This window comes from Mus caroli, unplaced genomic scaffold, assembly GCF_978045245.1.
Source record: "Mus caroli unplaced genomic scaffold, Mus_caroli_1 scaffold_1, whole genome shotgun sequence".
NCBI lineage: Eukaryota > Metazoa > Chordata > Mammalia > Rodentia > Muridae > Mus > Mus caroli.
The window spans coordinates 186,575,319-186,587,545 of NW_028227256.1; the positions used below are offsets into that span (position 1 = coordinate 186,575,319).

General features: G+C 39.4%; 1 protein-coding gene and 1 non-coding gene across 2 annotated transcripts in view; both read left to right on the forward strand.

The window, feature by feature from the left end:
- Positions 1-12,227, forward strand: part of Ush2a (usherin) — a 680,823-nt gene that overhangs the window by 476,482 nt on the left and 192,114 nt on the right. Inside the window, exon 46 of the mRNA XM_085835345.1 lies at positions 4,022-4,134. Within this exon, the coding sequence (XP_085691471.1) occupies positions 4,022-4,134 (113 nt within the window). The remainder of the gene's footprint in view (positions 1-4,021; positions 4,135-12,227) is intronic.
- On the forward strand, positions 4,753-4,858 carry LOC147006295 (U6 spliceosomal RNA). The gene has a single exon (XR_015048875.1). It is a non-coding gene; the product is annotated as a U6 spliceosomal RNA (small nuclear RNA).

Consider the following 12,227-nt stretch of genomic DNA (forward strand, 5'->3'; position numbering starts at 1 on the left):
TGAAATCGTCTGTGCTCCACTAGCATCCCTGAGTTCAAATGCAACAGGAAAACATGAAAAGCAGCCAGTGAAAGAAAAATCAAAACAAAACAAAACAAAAAACCAAAGACAACCAAATGAACAAAAAGGATTTTCCCAGCAGATGAGAAGAACTGACCCCATTCCTCATGGCTGCATTAAAATTGTCTTTGGGTGGGTGGAGGGTATAGGGGGCTTTGGGGATAGCATTTGAAGTGTAAATGGAGAAAATATCTAATAAAAAATTCCTTAAAAAATTGTCTTTGGGAATCTGGAAGAATCTTCAGTCCATGCTTCCCTTCCTTGAAGGACTCTTACACCCTTACACTACGTGGCAAATCATACCACAGAGTTCAGAGAGCACTTTGTCTACCTAAAGCTTGTGGATCTCTTCAGGGTCTACTGAGTCTAAACCAGGAGAAATACCAGAGCACTACCCTGTGGGAGATACAGAGTCACCCTGGAGGAACTGAGAATCTTCTGAATGGCAGAGACAGGAGATAATAAGGCCAAGGGAAGAAACAAGTGATGGAAAGATTGCAGGGGCTCGGCATTCAAAAAAAAAAAAAGGCTGCAATTTAGTAAATCTTTAAATAATCTATGCAACTTCTAAAATTCATGAGCAGTTCATGAATAATTTCAAAAAGGCATTAAGTGTTGGAATTTTATTTGACCCCAGAAACATTTTGTCACTGGTGCTGTGTCTGCCCATGTCACGTGTAAGTTTTTTCCAAGTCTGGGAGGAAAGCACATCTACAGTATTTTAATTAATTAATTAATTAACTATTTAATTAATTACTTTTGGTGTGTTGTGCATTATGTGAGTGTGTGTGCATGTGTGTGAGTGTGTGTGTGTGCGTACATGTGTGTGAGTATGTGTACATGTATGTGAGTGTGTCTGTGAATGTGTATGTAGTCGAGAATTAATTAAAATTTGGCTACAGTCCTCCAACCATCTGCACTGGGACAACAGGCTTGGCTTATAAGCAACCAAAAGAAAAACAGACACAAAAAGAAACCTTCATGAATTGTTTTTTTTTTTTCTTTATACTCTGATTCCCAAAAGGCTATGTGAGTTACATTAGCATTCCGTTCCATTCTCTTACATTTGCACATGTGGAGTGACTCATGTTTGCAGTCACACTCCTTAGAAAGAGTCCACACATAAGGTGTCTACATATGGGTCAAATCCTAAACCCATAAAATTACATCTTAGTGAATAAAGGGCATGGACAGCAATGGATGCCATACTGTGAGGTCTTTGTTGGGTCCCTGTGGTAGGACAGGGCTGAGCTCTGAGAAGGAAGGATGGTCAACTGCCTGACCTAACCCCAAAGTCTTGAGCTGGAAAGGTGGTTAAGTGGTCAAGAGCTCCTGCTGTGCTACCGCTAGATCCTAGCACCCACATGATAATCCGTGTGTCCTGAAATATTCTCCAACTCCAGCTCTAAGAAATCTTGATACCATCTTCTGATCTACACACACACACACATACACACACACACGTATACACACAGTCACACTCACACACACACCCCAAAAGTAATTAATTAATTAAACTATTTGAATATCAAGCTGAGCAGTGGTGAGAACACTGGGGCTATGGGCACAGGTACCACTCAACATTGGCCTATAGAACAAGGGCTGTGGTAGAAAATCACATGCCATGCCCCCTTTAGTAAAATGGAAACTTTACTCACATTTCTGGGATGGGTCAGTTGTGACCAGAGGAAAGCATATTTTCACCAGCCTGTGTCACTGAGACAGAGACAGAAGGCCAAGGCTGAAGCCTCTGTTTTCCTCACTCAATCTCTGTGTTGGCAGAGTTGCTGTCGTCTTGGTGTGTTATCAGACTTGGCATACATATGTGTGACTTTCATGACATCTTCTGATGTTTAATTTCATTTAAATCGGCACTGAACAGTTGTGCCCAGTATTTAGAATGGAACTTCCTTAGGTTAACCTCTTCTACAAGATAGCAATTGATTTAAAATTGACCAAATACCCAGCTGTCTTGTTGAATAAATTAATTCATGTCACCCTTCTGAAAGGGAATCATAACTTCAATTTCAAAACTTGGGCTTTAAGGCCTTTTCAAGTAAATGTGGTAAACCCTCATGTTTACATTTCACTCACATGTTATATAGCATATAGTACTATAAATACGCTCAAGGCAGAGACTGGTAATGTTATATTAGTTAGAATGAAATTATGTATAATATTGAGTGGGGAAAGCAGTTGGATGTAGTGCAGCCTGGAAGAAGTCCCAGACAACTGACTAGTGTTTGCGTTTCCTGATTTCTCGGCCTTCTGGTTGACCCCTGGGGACAGTTCCTGTGCCACTAAGCACAATGGGTGCTAATGCCGCGGTATCCCATTTTATCACCAGCTAGAAGGGAAGAGCTCAGAAATCCAAACATGAAGAAACAAGGAGACAGCTCCACTCCCCGCCCTGACTGCCTCACTGCATGTGGTAAACGTGTAACTGCACATTGAAATGCATATCTCACCTTACACACCTGAACGATCACTTAAACTACTTGGTCAAGAGCCAGTCAGAAATATGTTGTGTATGATGAGTTTCATTGAATTTCTTGGGTAAATCTCATTGTGTGCCAGAGTCTGATATCTTCTAGTGTGCATAAAATTAATGTCATTGTATTTTAAGATAATCTACCTTAAAAGTTACTCCTTATTTGTATTTAATCACAGTGGAGGACCTTGAGATTGTTATACTCAATGAACTGTTACTACAAAAGGCAATATTATAACTGTTTATAACGCAGCTGATACATTATAGTAAATAAATGCCCAGTTCCTGTTTAGATAAGGCACTGCTGGGAACAAAATGATATCTACTAAATACAGTCTGAATCTCATTGGCCAAGTTCTGATGTAAAGAACTGAAGATTAATTGACTTAAAACTACAGCCCCAGAATTTAGGAACTGTCAGTAAGTAGCATTCTTTTCCCTCTGTATGTAAGACATTGAATGTCAATTAGTACGAGAAAAAGTACAGTTCAGGCCTAGAGAGCTGGCTCTGTGGCTAAGAGCACTTGCTGCTCTTGTAGGAGACCCAGACTCCAGTCATAACTCCCACATTAGGTGGCTTCCAACTTCCAAGGGATTTGCCACCCCCTTCAGCCTTCCAAGGGAATTTGTAAACACATGCTGCACATACACACACTCAAACATATACATTTTTAAAAGTAAATAAATCATTTTAAAAGAAATACAGTTGACTTTAATCCTTTAATTGAAAGTAGAACAACACTGAATGTGGTGGCTACTCCATCAGCTCTCCCCAGTGCATCCTTTCCTTCTGCCTCCCAGCTACTGGAAACACTCCTTTGGGGTTACTGATATTTGATGGGCCCCATTTCCAACCCTAAATTCTTCCACCCTCTCAGTTTTTTTATTCTAACTAGGTAGCAGAATTTAAGGGGTGAGTGATGGTTTTCTGCTGTGATTAAGGGGACAGTACTATTGCAGCTGGAACAAATGGATATAAAATAGCTTGGCCCATTGGGAGGTTTCCCTGGGCTTCATTTTTCTCCCATTAGATATTAGCATTTAGGCAATTTGTTGTAAGGTGTCAAGACTTCCAGGAGATATCATCATTACACCACGTGGTTATAGATCTGGAGAGCACTGTGCAGGGGCAACCTATTAGGCTTGGGAATCACCACCTGCGCATCTCCCATTCTCAGACTGTTCCGAATAGATTAATAAGCCCTTCTCCTCGTGAGTGGTTAGAACCAGAGACTGAACATCGCCATGCTAATCACTAAATCAATTGTCTCGAGCCCAATTCTGTATTCTGTTTTGAGCTCATGCCACTGGACTCAATTCACATTTAAAAAAATTGAATATTTACTAAGCCTCATGAGGTTATAGAGGGCTTGAAGAGATTCATATGAAGAGGGGGGAGGTAGGTACAGGATGTTATTGCTCTGTTTTGAAGATGATCATATTTATTCCTTTCCAAACTAATCTTTGCAGGTGGAAGTCTGTACAAAAGACGCCTGCGTGAAAAGCAATGGAACCCAAGTCAGCACAGCGGAAGATACTCCAAGTGACATTTCAATACCTATAATCCGCAGTATTACTTCAAGGTACCTAGCTTTTTATCAGTCAATCTAAACAACTTTGATCATAAGAAATGGAAGCAAATATCAAAGAAATCAGGCTAGCCATGAAAATCTCACTTAAAAGTTGCTGTAAGCGTGGGTGCATATCAAATTTCTTATATTTCTCACGTAATCTATAATGCATATCAGAACATTGAAAGCTGTTTTCCTGGTCCCATGCCCCTTGCTTAGTCATCTATTAACAGATAAATATAAGAGAGCCTCTCTATTTAAATGTGCCCTTTTAATGAGTTCTGTTGTGGAGCAAAATATAATTTTAATTAGAATTAACACTTTATGACTGAAATCTCTTAGAAAATATTTGATTTATGTATTTCAGATTACTCTAAAGCTAAAAATGTAGATCCAATAGTATTGGATAGCTGTTAACGATTTTGCCAGGTTCTGAGTAGAATCTCTTTCTTTAGTCTTTCCTTGCTAAGAAATTACCAGAGATTGAAAGGGAGTCCTTTAATAATTCAGAGTGGGGGTTGGAGATATGGCTTTATAAATTTGTAGACCACCCTGGTCTACAAAGCAAGTTCCAGGAGAGCCAGGGCTGCATAGTAAGACCCTGTCTCAGCAAGCAAACTCAAAATAGTCGTGATTATTTTGGCAGCATGTACATTAAAATTATAATGATACAGAGACTGTAAGCATTGCTCCGTACAAGGATGACATGTAAAATAATAATAATAATAATAACAATAATAATAATAATAAATAATCCACTGTTAATAGCAATAATTTTTAATGTTCCTTCTAAGTATAGAAGTGAGGTTGTTGTTGCCGATCCCTCTGTACTCTGTGAGGCTGGAGAAGAAAATGTGTGTGGTCCCTTGTCATGCTTTGACCCTAATGAGACAAATCGCCATTCACCAAAAGACATGTAGCGTCACTCTGCCCACCACTGTGCGCGTCCAAGATGAAAGGTTCAGCCAGAGCAGGTGGATGACTCTGGTTTTTCGTTTTGTTTTTCATTTTGTATTTTTTCCCATCAGTATGAAACTATATTGAATTTAGCAGACCATAAATTTAACAATTAGCAAACACCAGTAACTGGACGCTAGCTACTTGTGTTAACATGTGCCTTGTCTTAAGTGTGTTTTCAAAGAAAAAGCCTGTAACACTGCTGTCTAATTTTAGATGTTCTAATTAACACTATCTTTCCCGTCCATTTTTGACACCAGGACTAGGTGCTTGCTGTGTAACAAGTTCATTGGCCATTAGAGACTTCTATTTATTGTCTAATCAAATATATTTGTGATTAAAATAAAATAGGAAGCAAAAACAATTCCAAAGGAAAGATAAAAATTTAAATTTGCAAAGTTCCATCCTATAGCAGGGGTGGGAAACTAAATATTTGCAAAATGGAAATATTGAAAATGCTGTCAATATTGACATTGTGCAAGGCATCCATACAGCAGAAAATCCCATGCTCTGTTGAGGGTTATAAGGAATAGAAGAAATCTTGCAGGATAGAACTGAGTCCCTTCTTAAAGTCTGAAAATAACTACACTCTCTGAATGGCAAAGAACTGTGCCTCAAACTATATTTACACCCATCAAAAAGTTGTCTCTAAGATTTATAAGAAACTAAAGGAGTATGTCTTGGGTGCCGTGATTTTATTTTGTCCTTTATGGGGATCACTACTGATAGATACAGAGGGACAATGGCTGGAACTCAAGACTGACTCTTCCCAATGTAAGAAGTTGATGCAAGACCTTTCAAAAGGACACAGCACCACAAGAGTATACAAAGTGAAAGAGGAGGCACCAGCACAAACCAGTGCTGAACATAGCTTTGGAAGCAGAACTTATATAGAAGAAGCAAATTGTTTATAATGGTTAGTAAAGTTGTACATTGGAGACAAAATAATGATACAAAACAAGCTTATTATATAGAAACGGGAGTCATGGTGGAGGGGTGGGTAGGTAGAGCAAAGGTCAAAAGTAAACCTAGCTAAAACTCTACCATACAAAGTGACTGGTACCCAAGGTCCCTCCCCCTGCAGACATATCCAAGTGTTTCTCTTCTGTTACGTGGTCTAGTCCACCTATCAAGAGATTAGTCAGTTAATCGCTAGGGGAACTTAGTAGTATATATTACAAATTGGGGGCACCAGGCACAGAATAGCAGAGACGATGCAGTGAGGCAAAATCAGAGATCGAGACTACAGTGTGAACACAGAATTTGGCTATGTTCTCTAGCTCTGTTCTCTATGTCAAGTAGTCAGTCAGAAATGCCCTCTTTTAAGAAACTGCTAATTTTTATCTGGAAAACAATAAATCACATAATATAAAATTCTTCCATATAATAGAATATGGGACCTTCCAAAAGATATAAATAATAGTTTGTACTTCAGGTATCCAATGGGAAGGAACACCATGCTGATCAGTCACCCGTGAAATTTCTGAAGTTCCAAGCCAGCTTTATATGGGTGGGCACATCCCTCTTCAAGTTGGAAAAGGACCAAGATAAGCACAGGAAATTACTTGATAAACACAAACGGTGTATGTGCAGAAAACACACGATCTAAAAGAAGAGGAAAGCCTCTGTCAAGGAGACAAAAACCAGGATACCAGAAAAATAAAAGGAGTCATTGATGGTAGAAGGAACATTGTAGGTGTTGGGAGGCGTGAGCACTAGGGTGAAACTTCGGGAGAAGCTCTGAGATGCTGTTTCCGAAAATGCAGGAAGAAAGAACAGAAAAGGGAAAGCTGGGAAAGTTGGATGCACTGAGAGATACAATTGAGAATAGCCTGGACATTGCTGAAGAGAAAAAGTAACGAAAGAGTCACAGGCCACTGAGTAACATGGCCGCTGAGTCGTGGGTTGCTGAGTCACATGGCTGCTGAGTCGTGGGTTGCTGAGTCTCGTGGCCTAGCGAACGCTTTCACAAAGCATTCTCAGCATATTTTCCTTCTGTCCAATATGTGAGGGAAGGTCTCATGTTTTTAATAGAAATTTTTGGTATATGGGGTCTGTATTAGTCAGGGTTCTCTAGAGTCACAGAACTTATGGATAGTCTCTAGATAGTAAAGGAATTTATTGATGACTTACAGTCTGCAGCCCAATGCCCAACAATGGTTCAGTAGTAGCTGTGAATGGAAGTCCAAGAATCTAGCAGCTGCTCAGTCCCACACAGCAAGCAGGCGAAAGAGCGAGAGTGAGACTCCCTTCTTCCAATGTCCTTATATGGTCTCCAGCAGAAAGTGTAGCCCAGATTAAAGGTGTGTGCCACCACACCTTTGTTCCCAGATGACCTTGAACTCGGAGATCTCTCTGTCTTAATCTTCTGGAATCCATAGCCACTATGCCTCAAGATCTCCATACCAAGATCCAGGTCAGAAACTTCTATCTCCCAGCCTCCAGATTAGGGTCACTGGTGAGCCTTCCAATTCTGGATGGTAGATCATTCCAAATATAGTCAGGTTGACACCAGGAATAGCCACTCCAGGGTCCTTCTCTCATTTACCACTATCTTAATAGGTATGAGGTGATATATTACTGTAATTCTACTTTGCATTTCCCTAATGTTTGATGAGACTAGTTATTTTTCTTACATTATTTGTCAATTACCTAACTGATGGAAATCCTTGTGAATCCATTGCTAGTTTAATTGGATTCATTATTTTCTTATTAGATTTGTCAAGTTTTTCATATAGTTATATACATATATATTTGGAAATTATTTCTGTCTAATATCTTGCAGGAAATGTTTTCTCCAGTCTATGGCTTGTCTTAGAGTTTGGGAAAGAGGAGGGTGGTTTTGTTCTGTTCTGTTCTGAGACCAAGGTCTCATGTAGTCTTATGGTCCCAACTGGCTTCAAACTTTCTGTGTGTAGCATAGTGTCTTAGTCTAGTTGGTGTTCTATTGCTGTGAAGAGACATCATGGCCATGGCGATTATAACAAAGGAAAGCATCTAACTGAGGCTGGCTTAGAATTTCAGATGGTTGTCTATTATCATCATTAGCATGATAGCAGACAGGCACACGAGATGCTGAGGAGGTAGCTGCAGTTCCACATCTAATCAGCAGGCAGCAGGAAGAAAGAAAGAGACACTGAGCCTGGCTTGGGCATTTGAAAACCCAAATCTCACCTCCAAGTGACACCTCCAACAAGGCCACATCTCCTAATCCCTGTCAAGTACGCCACTCCCAAGTGATCAAGTATTCAAATATGTGGTGAGCCTATAGGGGCCATGTCTGTTCAAAACACCACACCTAGGGAGACCTTGAACTTCTCATCCTCCTGTCTCAGCCTCCCAAGTGCTGGAATTACAGGTGTGGGCCACCATGCCAGGCCACAGTAAGGAATCTTCTCAAGTCACTTAATAGTAGTTTTTACAAAGCGAAAGACTTCAATGTCAGAGTCACTGGCTTTGCCTTTTCTTTTGGTCTGGCTTTTACCTCTGGTGTTAACACAAGAGCTCTGCTGTGTTCGAGCTTGGGAACTTCTCTGCTATACAGCAAGTTCAAGACCAGCTTGGGCTGTATGAGATCCTGGGTCAAGGGAAAAAGCCAAAACTTCAAAAATACAAATTATATTCCTCCTATATTTCTTCTCCTAAAACAGTTTTCTGATTATATTTTGAATTTATATCTGTAATTAAAACTGGTGTGTGGGACAAGGTTAGTATTATTTTTATTTTCTGTTGTTTTTTTTTAACTAAGTATTTTGTTGCTGCAACAGTTTGTGTACAGTATTTTTTCCTGCTGAATATTTTAGAATGCTGTGAAAGTGAATATGAGCACATTCTAGAGAGCACTTTTGAATCTTCTATTGAATTTATCAATATGTCTATCAGTTCACCCGCAGCATGCTTCCCCATGCTGATTGTTACGGACTCATGTGACCCATGAAAACATACAGTCTGGCTCTTCTGTTTGATTTTCTGAAAGCTTGTTTTAGCTTTTTCTTTTAATTCTGTTTTTCCAAAGAGATTTTGGAAACAATTTCTGCAAGTGGCTCACAACCATCCGTAATGAGATGTAATATTCTCTTCTGCTGTGTCTGAGGGCAGCTACGGTGTACTTACACATAATAAATAAATAAATAAATAAATAAATAAATAAATAAATAAATAAATAAACAAATAAATGGAAACAATTTCTAACATCTACAATAATCTCTGTGGTTTTAATGAGGACTACATTAAGTCTGTGAGTCCACTGGAAGAAAATTTGTATCTCAGTAGTATCTAATCTTTCAAGTGTTAGGCAAGTAAATTGCTTATGTGTTTGATACATCCATCTCATCAACATTTGATCGAGCTCAGTACACAGCAGTGAAGGTGTTTTATTAGATTTGAGCCTAATTGTTTCCTTTTAGGGGTGCCATTATTAATGTTCCTTTAAGCAAATTAAAATTTAATTGTTCATTATTGGCATGTAGAAACACCATTGATTTTGATATAATAAAACTGTGTTCAGCAACCTTACTACACTCATTATGAGCCTTGGGCATGGTATCCTAGATTCCTGAATTCTACACGGATCTGCAAAACAAAGCTTTCAGTCTTTTAACACTAAGGATGTTCTTTGCCACCTATGAGATGTAGAGAGAAAGCTTTTATATCTTTTGGTACTCACTCTCTCAGAGTTATTTATTGTTATAAATATGTATAAAATTGTGAATTACATATTTTCCCACATTTTACATTTTTGGGTGATTAAGAATGTGCTAATTGCGAAGACATTAAGCAGTCAGCTTTCTCTGGCTAAACCCCGTGTGGTTGTGGAGTGTTTCACATGTTGCTGGGAGCTGCTGGCTTTAGTCTGCAGATGTTTCTGCCTCTCTCACAGAACTGCTTCCTGCTGTGCCTTTTTTTCTGGCAATGCCTATAGCTTGTTTGACTGCCTTGCATATTTTCTCCCTATAGAATGGCTTGAAGGCTACTCCTTTCTTTATTTTGTAGAGAAATTCTCTAAGACGTTATTATATACTTCTTAAATGTTGGTGGAATTTACTGATCAAACCCACTCTTGCCTGAGTTTTTCTTGGAGAAAAACCTTTAACTTGGAATGCAAGTTTCCTAATTATTTGTAATTTTTCTAGCTGTTTCTTTCCAACTTGGCTTTTTCTTTTAACTTGGTTGTGTAAAGAGTTGGTCAATTTCAAACAATATGTCAGCTTTAAGAGCAGAATTCTGAGCCGGGCGTGGTGGCGCACGCCTTTAATCCCAGCACTCGGGAGGCAGAGGCAGGCGGATTTCTGAGTTCGAGGCCAGCCTGGTCTACAAAGTGAGTGCCAGGACAGCCAGGGCTACACAGAGAAACCCTGTCTCGAAAAACCAAAAAAAAAAAAAAAAAAAAAAAAAGAGCAGAATTCTGTTTACAGTATATGTGTTGATTTATTTCCTTCTATGGTAGAGTCTTCTTAGAAGCTTGTAATTTAGATTGTCTTGGTTTTATTGATATTTTCTGGTTTTTTTTTTAACTAGTTCTTTGATAAATTCATACAATGTGTTTTTATCATGTTCAACCTCTCTTCCCCAGCTCTTCCCAGACTCACCACCCACCCAACTCTGTGCCCAAGCTCTGCTGTGACAATGAATGTATTCAGCAGGGTGGCTGTCCACTAGAACCTGGTTAACCTACTCAGGGCTACACCCTTTAAGAAAACTACCTCTACCCAGCCCCTTCTCTTCAGAACTATCTTTTGCCAGTAGTTCCTCAGATAAAGGTGGGACTTCAAGCTTCTTTCTTCATGCTGGGAATTTATCTGGCTTGAGCTTGCACAGGCCCTACACAGGCTGGCACAACCACTGAGTTTTTATGTATATTCACCCTGCTGTGTCTGGAAAACACTGTTTTCTTTAGTCATCTACTGCTTCTGACTCTTAAGATCTTTCCAGTCTCTCTTCTTCAATGGTCCCTGAGCCTTGAGAAAGGGGTACAGGGGACACAGGTATCCCATTTAGAATGGAGTACTCTGTGATCTCTTCTGTGCAGCTTGACAAATTGTGGTCTCTATGAGGGCAGCCACAATCTCCTCCTACACTATGTAGTGTCTTTATAGGGTTCCTACTGAAAGCAGTCTTACTGATTCAGCATCATTCCTATTAAAATTCCAACACAATTCTGCACAGAATTTGAAAGGATCGTTTTAAATTGGGGGGGGGGGGCGTGTCAAAAACAAGAATAGCCCAAACAATCATGAACAATTAAAGAAAAAAGACACCTACTGGAGCTATCTACATCCCAGATTTCAAGTTATACTACAGAGCTATCATAATGAAAAAGAAGAAAGGCATGGTATTTGGTTTAAACACAGACACATGGGTCAGAGAAATAGAATTGAGGAACCACATATAAGGACATAAACTTATTGCCAACTGCTTTTTGAAAAAGAGGTCAAAATTGTATACTGGAGAAAAGATGACTTCTTCAACAAGCGGTGCTATTTAAACTGGAGATAGCTACATGCCAAAGAAGGAAAGTAGATCTGTAGTTCTCACCTTGTACAAAACTCAACTCTGAATGGAGCCACATTCTCAACCTAGGACCTGATGATAGATTGACATGTGATCAGATATATAAAGACATCTAGTAGAGGGAGAAAGTGGGGAATACACTTAAACTCACCGGCAGGCAAGGACCTTCTGAACAGGACCTCTCCAGCTAAGGCATTTAGACCAACACCAGATAAACAGGATCTCTTGAAACTACAGCCCATCCTTTTTACAAAGGGCACCATCAGCCAAGTACCAAGGGGGGGGGGCTACAGAGTGGGGAAGAATCTTTATTGTTTGGGAGGGATTTTTGTCATCAAATAGTTTATAATAGTTAAATGCCTCTTAAATATACATGATATCTTCTGAAGCTAAAAGTAATATGCACTTAACCAGTTTTTAAAATCTATTTGGAACATTAACATGATAGAAGTAGAGAAAAATCTCTTATGAAGTCCTCCATAAGAGGAAATTGTGACAAGATCTTGATTACACAGAAATCGTTCCATCTCCAAGGGAGAATACGTAGCCTAACTGTGGCTCCATAGAATGAATTGGGTAGTGTTCCTTCTGTTTCTATTTTGTGGAATAGGTTGAAGCGTATTGGTATTAGGTCTTCT